The sequence below is a fragment of the Ammodytes marinus genome, assembly GCF_949987685.1.
Source record: "Ammodytes marinus genome assembly, chromosome: 20".
In the NCBI taxonomy this organism is placed as follows: domain Eukaryota; kingdom Metazoa; phylum Chordata; class Actinopteri; order Uranoscopiformes; family Ammodytidae; genus Ammodytes; species Ammodytes marinus.
In genome coordinates this window covers 14,189,856-14,208,888 of record NC_137224.1, presented here as the reverse complement: position 1 = coordinate 14,208,888, position 19,033 = coordinate 14,189,856, and the positions used below count along the sequence as shown (strand labels likewise).

Below are 19,033 nucleotides of genomic sequence, written 5' to 3'. Positions count from 1 at the left end.
TGCGGGGCTATTCTCAGGCCAGGCACAGCAGTGCGTTGAGCTAAATGCTAACACCATCTCAAGATGATCACAGTGACATGTTAACAACCTCGTGTTTAGGAGGTATAATGTTTTTAGCAGTCTTGGTACTACACAAAATGTGTAGTGACGACAAGTGGCAATGTGTGTTAGTTTAGCAAGTATTAGTAAGTAAACCAAAGTATTTGGGAATTTCAAAGTATGACCTGATGATGGCGCTACAGGAAAAGTTAGGGAATCCTCAGCGATTACAATTCATCCTGAGCATGAATGCCTGAAGAAAATGTTGTGGTAATCCATCCAACATTTGTGATGAGGCACATCACTAAAAAAAAATTCTTTAAAGTCAACATGCTGGTGGCCCTTTGAGGAAAAGCCAGGTCATCACCAAAGTCAATGGGATTCATCCTCTGGGGAACATGACTGTCTGTGGCATAAAGCCTACAGTCTGTGCAAAATGTGCACCTAACAGCTGTTGAGAGATTCAGTTTGGATCAGAGCAGTGGACCTATCGACATTGTCACCCATCAACCGTGCCACTTGAATGAAAACCAATATATCAGACAGTAAATGAAGTTTGCAATGATCCACAGAATATCACCTAATGGAAGGAGTCACACTTTTCTTGTGGAAAAAAAGAGACCGTTGACTGTCCGTGATCATGAATAAGTCTCTCTAGCCCAGAGCACCATTAATGCATTCAGTGGTTTCTATTCTGCCTGAAGCTGCTTTATTGACAATAAACAACAAAATGACTTTGTCAACTCAAACACGTATTCACTACTTAAGACAGAAAATGTATTACAATTCCCGTACAACTATTCCTTTAATATCCATCTCCCTGCTTCGGGTTGATAAACTATAGAGAGGAGTGAAAAGACATGGGCTAGAAAAAAAGGGTGCGCACTGATGCTGTAGATTTAACAGCAATACTGGCCATGAGTTTCAATCAAGGTTAACACAACACAAGGTGTGTTTCTGTGTGCAGTTCAGGTCTGTCAAGAAGCTGGTAAATGATTTATGTTTCTATTGCTCAGCAAAGCGCAGTGGGAGTTTTTTCTCTTCTTTATTTGTAAAGGTGCTTTAAGATGAGTGATGATATAATGGATATTTTGAGATTGAGCTGTGGTGGCGGATTTTGCATATGATGTATGTCTGGACTCAAATGTTAGAATGCTTATTAATGAAATAGGAAACATTTGCTACAGGCCTGTATAAAACATACATTGACTGTGTTTTAGTGTAAACTGATTAACTGAAATGTAGTTTCAACCATCCCCCTCAATCTCCCGAGTGGAGCCAGCCTGACTATACATTTGAAAGGTGACAATGTTCCGGCAGACAGCCTCCTGCTGTTCTGGGGCAGCCTGCCCCACCCACGATTATAATATGAATGTATATCTCAAGCCCTGTCTGTCTCCCAACCTGTCTTCCCCTCCTTCCCCTCACCCAGCCTACCTGTCTGTCTCTCAATTACCTGTCCTTAAATAGTCCATGATTTTGAGTGAACTTTGTCACTCTTTGCTGCACGTTACATGTGTTGGAACTAGTGACCTCTCCGCGGAGAATTCTTGCTATTCTTGATTGAAAATAAACCTGATGCTATACACTATATCACCGTTTGCTTGACTTTTCTTACCACAGTAATTGGCGAGCTAATTCCAGGAAGGAGAACACCGGCAGAGGGTCCACGGGAACCGGACAACAGACTGCAAGAAGATTGATCACCTTTTTCTCAAGCCCTTCCATTTCGGGACAGAGAGGACCTCTGTTGGCCGTCCCGTGGGGAACTCTGTCATCTCCTCCGAATCGGTATGTGAGAATATGTTTTGTTTTAAAGCAACAACAATTGGGTAAAAGTGTTCTTCTAGCAGCATCTCTGTAGGAACTTTTTACACTACAGTCGGAGCGAAACTCTCCCGTTTAAATTTACTTGGAAGTGAGCATGAACTTTAATTAACCATTAATGTAATAAAGCTAGAACGCCAAAGTGAACAGCCACGAGTTAGCTTCGGCCCGGGTGCTTTGTGACTGTTAATGCATCTGAATGGCCTTCCGCCAAGCACGGGACTGGAATTGACGAATTAGTCTTATTTGTTCAAGTTGAACTGAGCAGGTTGAGAGGAAGGTTTTAGGTAGTTTAGTAATTGGTAATGTTACTTGTTCGGTTGACGGACCGGGACAAGCAGTTGGACAGTGCTTTCATTTGTACTAATTTTTCTTTTCTCCAGCAGGTTTTAACTCCTTTAAAACTTTTCCCTTCTTGTGAACATAGCATAAGGGCAGAGTTGGCCCTCTATTTTGGTTGTTTTGTTGACAGTGGAGAGTTCTGTGTTTTACAAAAAAAAAAAAAAAAAAAAAAAAGAGAGAGAGAGAGATTTTAGTTTTCTTGGAAAGCCTGAATTATTAAACAGGTCCTTCTGGGAGATTAAACTAGAATTGTTAACCCTTTTACAGACCAAGATATTTGTGTTAGTGGGGCTTGTTTTCGATCAAATAGCAAGAATTTTGAAATTTCATAAGTGTTTTATTGTTTGTCTTTGTTTTTTGTATTGTCTTGTTGTTTTTCATTCTGTTTTGCTTTGTGTTAACTAGCCACGGTACCACAAGGAAAAGGTAAGAAAATTGTGGGCTTATTTCTGTGTTTATAACAATGGGGATGATTTTTAGCAAACGAGCCGAGTTAGTCACTCCAAATTCGCCTTGTATACAATATATGCGAACGAATTATGGGGATTCAGCTGTGACACAGATGCAAGATTGGCATCGCTTTGGTTTCCCAATAGGGGGTAGTTTTAGCGTCGCTCAGCTCAAGCTGCTGAAAGCACAGTTACAAGGAGCTGAAGAACAAAGTAGTCACAAACGGAAGTCTAAACGTTTCCGGGCCGACTGGCTGGCATTTACCCACTGGTCTGAAGAGGCTAATCGGCGGGCAAATAAGTGTCAGCCAGCCGTTGAAGATAAGATTAACTGTGTCTCCCAGTGCCTTAAATTACAGGACGCTTCGAACCATTTACTTTTAGCATTCAGGCCTGTAGCCTTAGGATATTGAGGCATCATATGTCTTTTAGCTACCATTTAATTCCCTGTTCAGATGGCCTTGCCATTAACTTTGTCTAAAGCTAGCTGCCTATCTGTTTTAAATTCCTTTTTGAGTTTGGAGTTGTCCTGTTGAAGGGAACATTGTGCAAAGTCATTTTCTGTGGCTGAACTAGCCACACGCAAAAACAGGAGCCGGCCTTCGGGGCTGGTTGACGTGTTTTCACTTGATTTTGCTAGTGTGTGATTTCTTTCAGAGGCTTTTCCTGTGGGCTCTTTTGGCTCCATGTTCATTTCCGCTGCTCTCTCCAGCAGAGGAGCAGCGTCAAACACTCTTCCAGTTGGTAAGCGACGATTCCCTAGGTCACTGTTGTGAATGTCTGCTCTTCTATCTAGCCTAGCTTATGGATATGCCTCAGTCGAATGTAGGCTTTCAGGTTCGCTATTTTACCAATTTACTTTTAAACACTTTTGGGCCAACCAAGGTGCCCATTTTTACCTTCTGCTTAGAGTATTTCTCTTGTTATTATTCGTCTGCTATGGCCCACTTCCAAGGTGTGGTATCCTCCCTGTGTTTTGCTTAGTTCAACCATCTCATCATTTGCATCTTCCTTTTGTCTAATCCTCCGTCCTGACCATGGCCTTTTGTCTTGTGTTCACCATGTGTAAATTACTGGGATTGACTGTGTTTTCCCCCAATGTTTTTCCTGACTTTGGGGACTTTTGCTAAACTTGCCTGATTTAATGCTGTTTTCTTCCCATCTCTAAAATAATTTGTTCTGTCTGTTTTTCAGTCTCCCTTCAGCACGACAGGGACACTGCCACCTAAGTTGACTCTGTTAACAAATGCCTTTGTCTACACCTCCTGTGTTTACATGAATCCTCTGTAGCAAAAAGGGCTACTCTCATTTTTGCAGTCATGGCTGGACTAGCCTGTCTCCATGTACTTGTCACTTTTGCCTTGTTTCTAGCATTAATCTTGTTTACTACATGCCTCCTTTTAGAAAGAGGACTAGCCCATCTGTTTTTAGAAAATACTTGTCCTGGTTCAAGCCAAACTCCCTCATTTACATCTCTTTAAACCACAGATAAACATGCACAGCCACTCTTAAAGAAGCTGTATTGTTTTCTTGATTGCTCATTTCTTTTAGATCCCCCTTTTGTAGGCCCAGCCAACATGCCCATTTTACTTCTCAATAGCACAGAAACCCATGTTTTTACATTTATGTAAGTATCTCCCCCTTGTTTCACTATAGCCTTGCACCACTGTCGCTGTGACAATCACTTTTGCTGATAGCCCACTCACCGTTTTGATCGGCCATCAATGCCTTTAAAACATGCAATGCTAAACAGTTTTCACCTTTCAGACATTTATTTTCCGTTATAAATGAAACGTTTTTGGCTGCTTGCACTAACTTTTCCTCCTGCAGGTTTGCTATTCCATTCTTTCTCCTTTGAACCCTCGTGTTCATGCAACTTGGCAATTTGTTAGGCTCTACATTTAGGTTGGTTTAGCCTGTTTGACTGTGGGCTGTTTTATCTTTGCAACACAGAGTAGGAGAGATGTTGTATAGTGCTCTGTGGTTCTGTCCCAGAGCAAGCGATAGAGATTGCCCTTGCCCACTGATAGCCCACTTACTGTATAGCCAATTCCCTCATAGTTTTTACTTTGTGTGCTTCACAGCACATGTGAGACAGTGAGAGGGTTGTTGTTGTTATAGTTTTGGTTGAGTTTGAGGGGTGTTTTATGTGTGAGGGTACAGAGTTCTGATCTCTGGCTTTGCCAAAAATCAGTCAGTTGGCTTGTTTTTTTCTTTCCTTTTCTCTCTCTGTGTTTTGTGTGGAATCTCTGGCATCTGTCTGACCATTAGCCAAATTGGTCACCTTGCTGCCGGCATTTTTGAATGCTTGATTTTTGTATGTTTGTGTTTTTGTTGTTGTTTGGATTAACTCTGTACACTTGGGTGTGTATTTCAGTTTTTCTGTTGCGCGCAGCGATCGTTTAAGCTTTGCTTAAACTTGTTCTTGTTTTGCTTCTAACTGCTAAATTTGCTTCCAAACTTTTCTTGTAGGTGCTGCTTTCTAATATTTCCCTGGAAATATGCTCATCTCATGCTATTCCCATACCTGTTTTCTTTTATGTTTCTTTGTACTGTTTCTCGCATTCTGTGGTTTTCCTAAAACCTAACACAACTCATTTTAACACAACTAACTTTGTAATTTGTTTTGTTTTCTTTGCTGCACATTATCAACACTTTGCTGCAAACTTGTTGATGTTTCACCACAGTTTACATTGTGGGCTTTGCAGGTCTTTTTGGTAAGTAATTATGGTTCTGTTTTGCTTGATGACTGCATCCAAAAGGTAAGATCCCTTTGTTTATTTGACAAGTCAACATTGTTGTTATTTATGGCTTTGACTTTCTGCTATAAGTGTTATCTTCTTTCCCTTTTAAGCTGATTTAGTGGGCTTTTCTCAATTTGCCATGTTGATACCTCATGTCGCTGTCTCTTTGATTATATTTGAACAATATCCTTCTCTCCTCTATGCGTCACAGTGTATGCAGCAGTGTTTCCCCCTGTCCTGACTTGAAAGGCGCCTCCGCTGTCCCTTCCAGACCTGGAGCTTTGGTGGATGTCTCTGCTTCACGGCATTTGGCCTCAGCGCAAGGCCAAGTTGGCTTCACGGTGATTTCTGCATCCAACACACACATTAGTGACAACCCTTTTGATGCTACTTGCTCCTACCCTAAGTAGTTGCAGGGCGCATATGTGATACCTTTACAAACTGTTTCTTTTTGGCTGCCATAGCGGCTATGACTGCCGTTAAACAAAATACTTGAGTTTTCCCACAAACAACTTTTCTAAGCACGCCTGCTGTCAACTGTCCCTGTCACGGTCACTCCCCTGTCTTCTCTTTCTGCTCTCCACAGACTGGTGAAGGATGCACTACCACGACCAGCCACCACCCGAGGATCGGTTTGTGGTCTAGGCTCCCAGACGAAGGTTCTGACTAGGCAAGCGATGGACGGGACCCTTTCAACTCCTCCTCTCCTCCATGACGGCCGTGAAGGTTGCAGAACGGACCACCTGGATCCATGCCAGTCACAGCGAACGGATCGAGAGGCACCTACAGGACTACAGCCCACCAGCATGGACCAGATGACATCAGCTGGACCAGCACCAGCCACGACGAAGAAGAGGACGGCCAAACCACCTCGCTCCATGGAGAGCCAGACGACGCCCTACCGCGCTTTGGGCTTTAGTCTTGATGTGTCTGGCCTGCGCCCCCCCCCCAGATGTGAAACACCGCTTTCCTATTGTCTGTCTACAGGACCCTCATCGCCGTCGAGGGTGCACAGTGTGCGCCCTCCATGCTTTCAGACCTGATGGAAAATGTCTGCCTTTCTGCTACCCTTGGGGCTCTTTGAACTTTACAGGCATTCTAGGACTATTTTGCCTTATCGTTTTTGGTTTCAGCTTTTCATTGTTTCTTTGGCCTTAAACTTTTGTTTTGTTTTTTTGTTTCTTTGGTTTAATGTTTTTCCTCTTTGGAATTCTATTTGAGGTTTTTTCACATTAAACTCACTTCTTGATATTTTGGCCTTCTCCTTTGATTATTGGCCTGTCCTGGGTTTATATTTTTTCCTTACGAGGTTTTTATTATTCCCTGTTATTCCTTTTGCCTTACCTTTTGACTGTTTTGGGGTTTAATTTTTTTCTCCCCTAGTGTATATTTTCCCTTACTGTGGTTTGCTATCTTTTATGTTATCATAATATGATAAAAAGAGAGAAGTGTGGTGGCGGATTTTGCATATGATGTATGTCTGGACTCAAATGTTAGAATGCTTATTAATGAAATAGGAAACATTTGCTACAGGCCTGTATAAAACATACATTGACTGTGTTTTAGTGTAAACTGATTAACTGAAATGTAGTTTCAACCATCCCCCTCAATCACCCGAGTGGAGCCAGCCTGACTATACATTTGAAAGGTGACAATGTTCCGGCAGACAGCCTCCTGCTGTTCTGGGGCAGCCTGCCCCACCCACGATTATAATATGAATGTATATCTCAAGCCCTGTCTGTCTCCCAACCTGTCTTCCCCTCCTTCCCCTCACCCAGCCTACCTGTCTGTCTCTCAATTACCTGTCCTTAAATAGTCCATGATTTTGAGTGAACTTTGTCACTCTTTGCTGCACGTTACATGTGTTGGAACTAGTGACCTCTCCGCGGAGAATTCTTGCTATTCTTGATTGAAAATAAACCTGATGCTATACACTATATCACCGTTTGCTTGACTTTTCTTACCACAGAGCAGAAAACTATTCTTTGCCTATTATTATCTTGTGTTTTTTTATTACATGAACACTGTCCATCAACAGAGAGTGATAACACGGAACTATCCTCATCTTAGCTTAAATTCAGGAGATGAGAAGACAGAAAACCTATACGGGCAAGAGGGCCAGAGGAAGAAGACCTCAATGATTAGCCGGTTCATCCGCCCTCTCTCAGAATAATTTGATAATTACATGAAATAAATAATTATTACACAAGTCTTCCGCAGTGAAGTCTGGTTTTTCTCATATTTTCCCCTTGAAAAGCAGTTCAGCTCAAGCAGGAGATTTGCCAGATTTTCGCCTGGCACAGAATATGGGAACAGCAGGCTCGGCTTACAGGTCCTGCCATTTTGCATAATTCTCTTTAATCACCGCAACTGTACGCCACTGTGATTGCCACATCGGCACTTTTCCCGATGTAAGCTCTTCTCTGTTTCGCCTTTATTTGTTTGGGGTTGGTCTTTTTTTTCTCTCATTGTTTCACTTTTTTAACCCCCCAACCCCCAAGGATGTTGAACAAGTGTCAGAATACCGTTAAGTGACAGGCTCAACTTGCGTCCTGATATACAGTGAAATTGTCATTGCTTGGAATCACAGAGATATCGTAAGAAGCTGTGAGATGGACTGGACTCACTGGAGAATATTAGTACTTTTTGCAGTGCTGAGAATGCCTGGGGTAGTTATTTTATTCATGAAATGAATAGGGTTGTTTACCCCATTTTCACTTGCAAGCATCAAGGAAAGCCAACAGAAGATTGCCAATACAGGTCATAAAAACAGCAACTTTATTTTGAAAATGAGCCTCCTCTTTAGCATTCAGGTGGAGTATTTCATATTGTGTAGTGCAGCTGTCAAAGCTATCTTCCCTTCCATAAATCTGCACATTGTGCACAAACTTAAAACAAAGCCACACAGCCAAGAACAAACTGCTTTTTTTTTTTTAAATTACCAACTGCATTGATATCTCTTTTGCTCATGTCAGCCTCAAAACTGTAGGCAGACATTTGCGTCATAACAACCTCAGGTTTTTTTTCAGCCCACTGAGTCTTTACAGGTGACTCAGGTGAATTTTTTTGCCTCAGTGAATCTGAATTCCCTATACTGCACAATGTAACTTGATACCATTAGAGGAGTCCATTTAGCAAATGAGGGCTTAGTAGAGTGCAGTGGCGGCTCGCCCATAGAGGGCGATAGGGCGCCGCCCTCCTTGAGCCATATCAGCAAAAAACGAAAATATAATAATGAATAATAATGATGTTTTTTTTTTTTTTTTTTGTATTAATAATCATAATTTATGATTTCAATACAGTTTTTACCTGCATCTATGTCTGAATATCATTGTACAATCAGCGTCTGTGCTCTGTACCGTCACTCTGGGGCGATGTCGGGCTGGTTGAAAATCGCCCCCAGCGCTCTCATAGACATCAATGTAAAACTTTTTTTTTTCAAACTGCAAGCCTCGCAATGCAATCTCTATGGGTTCCGGGGGTGCTCGCCCTAACGTGTTGTCGTCATACGTACAGTAAACAATAAACCAATTACAGTGACTGATACAGTCACATGTCCAGTATGCAGCCCAGAGCGGTCATATTCAAGACCAACACAACTTTATATCAACTCAGGCTAGGCTGGCAAGCTACTTACTTGATCGGACTCGGACTAGGTCTTTCCCAGACAAAATGTAACCATCAAGCAAGTATCTACCAAGATGGATTGGGGGATCTTATAAACGCGGATTTTCACAGGGCTCGTTTGAACGGCTAACGAGGCTAGCAGGATGCTAATGCGCTAACGCTCTGTCCTGCTGCCGCTGCATGATGATATGGACTGTATACTGGCTTTTTATCCATCCTGATGGCAGCACAGAGACCGCATGGATAACTTTGGGTGTCACCCCTATGCATCATCTCTCAGAAAAGGTAAAACAAACATTAAACATCAATCTGCATATACGAGCCAGCGCCGTTCAACAGCTGATCGGCTATTGAACGGCGATCAGCTGTTGATCGTCGTTTAGCTGACAGCTGCTTTCACCGTCCGACATAAACCCCCCTACCAAGTGCTGTAGACAGTAGTAACCCAAACCAATGTGATGATTAGCACTGTTAATGTTGCACATGCTATGCCAGCATCCATTTTTGTCTCCTAACTTTTAAAGGAAGCCTATCTGAGGAGCACACTGGTAGATGACAAGTTATCTGTGATGGCCACAGCCGGATAATTAAATCATTTTAGAGCTAAAATAATTTTATTCAAGAAATTAACTAACTTAATTTCCAAAAATACTGTACAGTGCAATGCTTGTCTAATGTTGCCAGAGTGGTTATGCCAGATGAACAGGAAAAACAAACAGTTAAATGCAATATGACATTGTCATATGCTATCTGATTTAGGTTAATTTTGGGTCATATTTCCCATCATGGCAACAATTGCCCCCCCTGAGATTATTGTCAGGAGCCGCCACTGGTAGAGTGTACAGACAAACTGAAGCATCTACATGTGCGTCATGTGCTCTTAAGAACCTACTCTTCCATGGAAAGGCTGTAAAATGTAAATCTCTTTTCATGCTCGAGTAAGTCCTGTTTTTAAAGTATTTCAAAGCTACGTGTCTACCAGATTAAAATGTGGGAAAGTAGTAGTAGTAGTCCCAGTGGAGCAGATACATAAATGAACACAAAAGTTCCCAAAGGGACTGAAATAGTGTATACAACTACAGAAGACGGCAGACATTTAAGGAATGCAACAAATGTTGTTATGATTCATTTAGTTATGGAACAGCTTGAGAGAAAACCTTGTGGGAAAAATGCTACTTTAGAATTGTGTCCTTCAGCTATCACAATTTTTATAGCAAAAATGCAGTGGTGGCCTCCTGCATCACCTCTCAATATAGTTGATTGTCAAAGTGATAGCTTGCCTTGTTATCACGAGGAAACCAAATTAAAAGGTGCTTTTGTCTGGTCAAATCTCAACCGAGCGCGACTTGGCCTCCAAGGAGAGTTACAATTGAACCCAATGTCATGGGCGCAGCCCAACAATCTGAGCTGTTATTGTTTGCAGGGGAACATGAACCTCTTACCCGGCACTTAGCGAAGGGTGTTCCGTTGCTATGGAGCGGTGGTTAGGTGAGGGAAACAAAGCGAGGATGAGGGAGCTTAGGGAGGATGGAACATGTAGGAAGAGATGCGGTTGTGTTGGTCTATGTATCCTCTTGGGGTCTTAAACACTCAGGAGTACAGTTTGCAGCTGACCATCATAACAGTCGGGCCTGCTGAAACGTCTTGAGATAAACAAACTGTCTCAACACGCAGCCACAGTAAATGCTCCTCTACCCAGAAGAATCACAGCAAGTGAAAGTGATATCAGCAGCTAATGGGACAGACAATAAGCTAGCACAGTGGCTGTTTTTAGTTTCCACCATCTCCTGAGGGGAATATCAGGTGCTTTAGCTGCCAGTTGCCAACTGTGTGTGCCTGCTGGGTGTTTTTTGTTCTGAGCAGGTAAGTGCACAGTCGTTGTTTATAGAGATATTTCACTGAAAACAGCTGCCTGATGCAACCAAAAATGACACACTGAGGAGCGGTAAGATTGAAGAACAGCAGTGATGTTGCTGGCAGGACAGCCAAATAATGAGCTGAAACTCGCTATAAAACTGTATAGCTGACGGAGAGCTTCAGATTTGGATGATGATTTTCTGTAGGTTCATCTACGAAAGACCACTTTCACATTGTCATTTGAAACATGTATTACAAAAATATCGAAGTCGATTATAGTCCAAAAGGTTCACTTAGTCTAACTTTATAATTAACCTAAATGTTCTTGTAGAGTGTTACTTATCTAACCTTAACATAAGATCGCTTATAGCTGCTTCATCAATATTAATACTTTGCAAAATAAAGTTACTTTCTATCAGCAATGGCCCAAATTCCTACTTTATCAGTAAGTATCTTATCTAACTCTAAACTTAACACTCGTCTATTGGTATTAAAGTAATTTAATTTGTGTTAATAGACTAAATCTGGAAGCCTGGGTAACTGGATAAACAGAGACGGACTGGAATGTTATTATTCTTCCGGACAATTACACATAATACATAATTTTCTCATTGCATATTCATACATATTACTTTGTGTTATCGTCCGAAGGGAAGCAGGAGAAGCCAAAGGCTTATCTAAAATGAATGTCTATGACTTAATAATACAACGATCTGAGGGAACATAACACCAAAGCAGAGTGTGTTTCATTGAAACAATGTCAGAAAAAAGAAAGAAAAGGGGTTCAATAACTAAGCAAAAATATTTTCATCACATACAGTATCTCACAAAAGTGAGTACACCCCTCACATTTCTTCAAATATTTCATTATATCTTTCCATGGGACAACACTGAAGAAATGACACTTTGATATAATGTAAAGTAGTCAGTATACAGCTTGTATAACAGTGTAAATTTACTGTCGCCTCAAAATAACTCGACACACAGCCATTAATGTCTAAACTGAAGGCAACAAAAGTGAGTACACCCTAAGAAAAAATGTCCAAATTGGGCCCAAAGTGTCAATACTTTGTGTGGCCACCATTATTTTCCAGCACTACCTTAACCCTCTTGGGCATGGAGTTCACCAGAGCTTCACAGGTTCCCACTGGAATCCTCTTCCACCCATTCATGACGACATCACAGAGTTGGTCGATATTAGAGACCTTGCGCTCCTCCATCTCCCGTTTTAAGAAGCCCCAAAGATGCTCAATAGGGTTTATGGCTGGAGACATGCTTGGCCAGTCCATAACCTTTACCCTGAGCTTCTTTAGCAAGGCATTGGTCGTCTTGGAGGTGTGTTTAGGGTCATTATCATGTTGCAATACTGCCCTGTGGCCCAGTTTAAGAAGGTTGAGTGCACGTTTTCAGCGTCATACCAAGAGGTTGGCTTTGGAAAATAGACGTATGAATACTGCCAGCATTGCTGCAGGTCTTGAAGGGGTTGGGGGTCAACCTGTCAATGCTCAGACCATATGCCACACTCTGCATCATACTGGTCTGCATGGCTGTCGTCCCAGAAGGAAGCCTATTCTAAAGATGATGCAAAAGAAAGCCCACAAACAGTTTGCTGAAGACAAGCAGACTACGGACATGGATCACTGCAACCATGTCCTGTGGTCTGATGAGACCAAGATAAACTTATTTGGTTCAGATGGTGTCAAGTGTGTGTGGTGGCAACCAGGTGAGGAGTACAAAGACAAGTGTGTATTGCCTATAGTCAAGCATGGTGGTTGGAGTGTCATGGTCTGGGGCTGCATGCATGAGTGCTGCCAGCAGTGGGGAACTACAGTTCATTGAATGCTAACATGTACTGTGACATACTGAAGCAGAACATGATCCCCTCCCTTCATAAACTGAGCCGCAGGGCAGTACTGCAACATGATAATGACCCCAAACACCCCTCCGAACGACCACTGGCTTGCTAAAGAAGCTGAGGGTAAAGGTTATGGACTGGCCAAGCATGTCCCCAGACCTAAACCCTATTGAGCATTTTTGGGGCTTCTTAAAACAGGAGATGGAGGAGCGCAAGGTCTCCAGTATCCACCAGCTCCATGATGTTGTCATGAATGAGTGGAAGAGGATTCCAGTGGCAACCTGTGAAGCTCTGGTGAACTCCATGCCCATGAGGGTTAAGGTAGTGCTGGAAAATAATGGTGGCCACACAAAATATTGACACTTTGGGCCCAATTTGGACATTTTAACTCAGGGGTGTACTCACTTTTGTAACCGGCAGTTTAGACATTAATGGCTGTGTGTCGAGTTATTTTGAGGGGACAGTAAATTTACACTGTTATATAAGCTGTAAACACGCTACTTTACATTGTATCAAAGTGTCATTTATTCAGTGTTGTCCCATGAAAAGATATAATGAAATATTTGAAGAAATGTGAGGGGTGTACTCACTTTTGTGAGATACTGTAACTCAACCGTCTTGATTAATACTATTTTGAATATGTTAGGTCCTGTATTAGAATTCTTCTCACTGAACCTAATCTGTGTTATCGTGTTTCAACTACAAAACATTTGTCTGTCTGGAAAATGGACTTTGGATTCATTCTATAATTAGTCCGAAAAACACATTGAAAGTCAGTCGCAGCAAAGACCTGGGTGGTGATTAATCAGTGGTTAAGGTCAATGTTAAGCTTTCTCGTCTGAAGGGTGACTATATGGTGTGATGATAACAACAGCTTTGTCCTGTGAAAACAAAGACAGATTCTTGAGCATTATTTCCCTCAGACAACTCATTGATATTCTCATTGTTTCCTGCAGACTGCACCCTTATATGTCTGTCACTCCATTAAAATGACAGAAAAAAGCATGTCGCCGGTACCACCAAAACTATTTCAAACCACAGTCTGATAAATGACTCCTCCTGGGTCTTGACAGACCATATTAAATACTTTAAAGTTGCTCTCATAAAAACATAATTACTATTAATCCCTGAGGTAGCGAGAGATGAATCGTCTAAAACAGTGGTGGAGAACTACAGTATATTGGATTGGAGCATATTCCATTGTGTGTACCGGAAAAATAATTAATGGCTGAAGTGTATGATTAATCGATCCTTACGGTATGCCTGATTTGTTCTAATCTAATGTCCTGACAGAGTGCAATTAGCTTGAAAGTATTTTTGTCTCAAGTTCAGAAAAAAAGCACTGAGTGAACAGAATTCACCTCAGCCAAACTGTGAATCTCAGTCTGGTGTATCGTGTTCCTAAGTCAACATTTTCCTCATGGAGCGTCACCAAAAAGACAGGCTGTTTCATCATTACAAGTTGTGTGGAGCATGTGTAGGCATTAGGCAATGTCCATTGTGTACTGTACTTGTGCATGCAACTTGTACAGGCATGCCTTCAAATAAATCGTAATAATCTGCGCAGAAAGGTGGGAACAGAAAAACCTTATCAAAAACACACAATCACGTTCTAGACAAAATGACGTGAACATAAAATAAGGACGATAAAGGTTCCTATTAACTAAAATGTGTACACAGCCACACAGAGAGGATGTTCAGGGCCTTTAACTTCTTCAGGAAAACTGGGAAGTAACCCAAAGTCCTGTACACCTTTTGCATTTCAGTTAGGCATCTATAAAGAAATCCAGAGCAATCTGTTTGATTTTGTCAAAGTGTAACTGTCCTCTCCCTCCTCTCTTGGCTACCAAATCAGACAAATTTTAAAGCTGCCATTTCACCGCATCGCCATAGTGATGCTTGTTCATCGACTTGATAGCTGGCTGAAGGTCACCACTGGAAACAACACTTGTGATATTTGTTGACATTTAGCAAATGGACACTCAGCTCCCACTACACCTCGACACATGGCCACAGAAAGGGCTGAGAGATGCTTTCATGTCAATTTTTCTTTTTTTGGGAGGAAAGGGGGGAACTAACTAGCACAAGTGTATAGATCGAAACTTGATGTTTGGTGGCAAACATGTCAACTTTGACTGTACATCTGAGTTCCCTGCAGCACTTAAATGAAAGAGCAAACTCAGATAGTGACGGTGTGATGCGGATTAAATAACGTGTTGCAGCGTTTATCGCAAAACCCTCGGCCTGAAGAGAGAATTAAATTGTCCCAGTCTCTCGAAACCCGGCGATTATCTTTGACAACCTAATCCTACCAACGCACTGCACTCAACTATCCATCATCTGTGTTTGAATACTGCTTCATTAGTCAGGTGGGAACACACACCTATTCCTCTGAAAGTGTGAGGGTTCATGGGAAGAGCATGTGTGTGTGTAGATCTTTGTGTGTGTGGGTCTTTGTGAAAGTGAGAGAGCCACAGAGTTATTTGAAGGTTGTGAGTCTGACACTTTCAGACGTTCGGTCCCTGATCACAACACTGTTGCATATAAATGACCCCCTATGTACTCACCGTGAATGTACAATGCACTTGAGATCTCTCTCTCTCTCTCTCTCTCTCTCTCTCTCTGACACAAACACACAGATATGAGGGCAGGCACTGTGAACTGATAGACAGGATGCGAACGCTTTGACAGAAAAAACGTGATTCATTATGACTGTCACTGGGTGGCTGGCTTGTAATCGTGTTACGTCACGTAGCAGAGGTGACACGTGAAAGAAAGGCTTTCAAAGATGTAGTGATGCTTCTCTAACCTTGACTCATTTGACAGGACAACACATCAAAATAGATGTAAGTACACAACAGGACATAAATAGATACGGACGCACTCTCACAACGTATTACTGTGTAGTATGCAACCCCGTGTAATATTAATGAACTCAATTAATTATGAATAGGATGTATGGTACTTCCCGCTCAATGCTGTGCGAGCAAACATTTTCCGTGCATTGTCATTCAAACACAAAGCACATACTTTTACACTCTCCTCTCATAATTACCTTCTCTTTTTTTTGCTTTATCTACTCCAATCAAAGTGTTTCTTCCTCTGCCTCTCACTCTGTATTCAGTTAACAACAAGGCTTCTCATTGTAAATTCACTTCTTATGGACAACGTTGCGTGTTTTCACTGCACCTTGCTGTCTCTTTACGTCTCTCTCCCTTCTTGTCTTTGAAGTCTTCTTCCCTCAGCTTCCTGTACATCACACGCTGCCCGCGGTCTTCATCCGTCTCTGCTCGTCTTCATCACACTCTGGAGGTTTGAACCGGGCGCGTCAAGAGCAGGTGCAGTGTGAATTGAAATCGGCCCAACGAGCCCCCGTGAGCACCAGCGTGTACATACATAAGCATATTTCCGAATTCTGCTTAGTTGCATTTTGTAACAGTGACTTAACCCTTAGATGACAGATTCCCCACACAGTTTTCACCCAGTAGTAATATATCCTCCCTCCCTGACCTGTGACTAAACACGTAGCCGGACTACTACTCATCGCTGGTTTTCATTTAAAAAAAACACATCCTTCAGGTGGGGACTTGTGTTCTCTTACCTTGGCCTCCCAGCTTGATCTCCAGGCCCTCCAGGGAGTTGGCTGAATCCCCTTCCTCCAAGGAGAGCCTTCCAAAGCCGCTGCCAGCCATGGTGAGCAACACCTCCTTACAAGGCACACACACTATCACACCCAATACTGAATCTCAGGCAGACTGAGAGATCTCCTTATCTATCCCTCCCTCCCTCTCCCTCATTCACTCTCTCGGTCCCTCTATGTGTCCCTGATTCTCTTCTCTTCCTGCCAAAACGGCTACTCGCTCTGTCCTCCCTCTTCACCTGCTCTTGACGTGAGTGTTTATAAGCTACGCCCGGCTGAGTGTCTTCTCCCCTGTTCAATGAATGGAGATGACAGAGCGAAAGGAAGGAGAGGGAGGTGGGGGAAGTACGATGCTTTCACCAGGAGGAGGGAGAAAAGGAGAGGAGGAGGCAGGGCCCTCCTCCCTCCAGGCTTCCCCTGTGGGGGTTAACTGGGGGAAAGAGCAGCAGAAGGTTTGCTTGTAGGAAGGAGGATCCGTCAAGGAAGCGGTGCTTATAGGGAGCTGACACAAATATGATTGATGCATGGCCCTCTTATTAGTGACGTCACAAACACGGGTACAAACACAGCTTTACAGATACAAGTGAAAGGTGCTTATTGAGTCATTTATATGTGTGCTTTGTGATCATACGTCAGCCAATTACCATAAAGAAAACTCCACACAATTTGAAACTCTCTGTTGAAGTGCTGTTCTCCCTCTATCTGCCAGCCCACTGCTGCAATATATTTAGGCACGGGAAAATACTAAAGTTTTGAGTTTTAGCTTTGGTCATCGGTCAACCAATATACTGGGACTCTTAATTTCCCAGATATCTGGCCATGGCCTTTTCCATTACTTTATGGGTCAGAGTCAAGTGTCCTCAGCCCTGAGTGAAGAGGAAAGGCATGGAAGCATGGCTTTGTGCCAGTTTAGAGGTTAATATGGCCTCCAATTTTTGGGAGGCACTTAAACTAAGAGCTATAATTCTACTGCTGTCAAAGAACATTTTAAAGTTTGATATCAATGCCAAGTTGTATGCCAAAAATCTCACTGTGTTTAAAAAAGGGGAGGCAAGCAACAATCAAATGTCATCCATATGATCAAAAAAAAAACACAGCCTTCTTTCAGAAAACTAATAGAAATCTTACTTTGGATTCATTCCTGTCAAAATCACTACAAGCCATGCGAGACACTCAAAATGTGATTGCAATTCACTTTATCATCATCAATCATCATTTATTAAGCATAATTAAAGACTCCCTCAATACCTTCACAGAGGATTGTACTATATATTTGTGTTCAAGCATTTGCATGTTCGTGTGCATACACACTACTGCCCACTGTTGCAGATTTCGAAGTGCATGATAGTTTGCATGAGTGGACGGCCGCCGAGGGTACAACGGCAAAATCCTTGGAGGCATGACTGATCTGAGGCTGGAGTTTGAGCGCTCCATTAGCCAGCTCATTAAGTCACATTAGAACTGGGGAGATGAGATACATGTCCAGAGAGCTGGAATATCCACAAACCGTTTAGTATCTCCTCCCTCTATCAAGATATCTCTCTCTCCCTCCCTCCCTCACATATACATATACACATATACACACACACACACAGACAAACACACGAGATTCCCACGTCATAGCAGGACAAAGCCACTTACCGGAGTCAGAGCTGGATGTTGCCACGGGCATTTTAAGAAATTGGTTTCTTCCAGTATCCTCCGCAAAAAACTTGTAAGGTCAACTGCAATGAGAGAAAGTGCAAAAGAGAGAGAAGGGAGATGAGTTGAGAACAGTAATAAAGTATTGATTGTGAATATGAATGCAAAATCCCATGGTTTGTCAGACCTCTGAGGCAGAACTAAGGTTAAAAACAAGGGTGGGTAGATGCTCTATATAGAAGTTCTATAAATAGCAGACATTTCACACAGATCCAAGAGTTTTGCATTTTTTATATCATGTTTTTATGGGCTTTTTTATATATATTTTAAATTGTGACGAGGCCCCTCATGTTCAACACAGGCATCAGTGGGAGTAAAACAAATCCAGTTAATCCATCAAATTCACAGTGGATGACCTTGGCATGCACAGCTCATTCCTAGTTTGTCTAAACAAACCGGCCCACACAGGACAACTGCTAACTAACTTTTTTAATACCTATAAATAGAATAGCCCGTTGCCCTGGTAACACCCAAACAGTTTTAGCCATCATGTCCGCAGGGAACACTTTTTAGGCAACAGTTGTAACTGTGCTGTGGAGTGAGCGGGTTTGAGTGTGTGTGTGGGCAGGCCAGCTAACATTAGCTTAGAGAGGATCACTATTGATTCTAATTGATCCATTTAACACCAGCAGTGAGGAAAAAGCAGCACACATCACAGACTGGAGACTGGAAGACTAAGTATATGTAGCACCGAGATTTAAACCTGGCATATACTGTAGCAGGGGATGTGGAATTTGTCAAACACACAGAGTGAATAGTAATTAGGCGTTTAGGAGAGGAGGCATGGGGGAACATACACACATAATAGGCAATCAATAGCCATGAGCGTGAGGAGAAATAGACAGAAGAAAAACAGATGAAGAAGGATGGGGAGAGAACTGTCAGGCTCTGGCTGTGTGGAGACATGAGGTGTGTGTGCGTGTGCGCGTGTGCGTGTGCGTGTGTGTGTGTG

General features: G+C 42.4%; 1 protein-coding gene across 5 annotated transcripts in view; it reads right to left on the bottom strand.

Moving 5' to 3' along the window:
• mpp2b (MAGUK p55 scaffold protein 2b) overlaps nt 1–18,097 on the bottom strand; it is a gene marked incomplete at its 5' end in the record, with an annotated part of 36,062 nt that extends 17,965 nt beyond the window's left edge. For 3 of the 5 annotated variants that reach the window (XM_080049022.1, XM_080049023.1, XM_080049025.1), the window contains one exon: nt 16,342–16,432. In XM_080049022.1, coding sequence (XP_079905148.1) covers nt 16,342–16,432 — 91 coding nt within the window. Of the gene's footprint in view, nt 1–16,341; nt 16,433–18,021 lie in introns of those variants that run through there. The other 2 variants (XM_080049024.1, XM_080049026.1) reach the window with 1 other exon arrangement.
• Between the last annotated feature and the right edge of the window lie 936 nt (nt 18,098–19,033).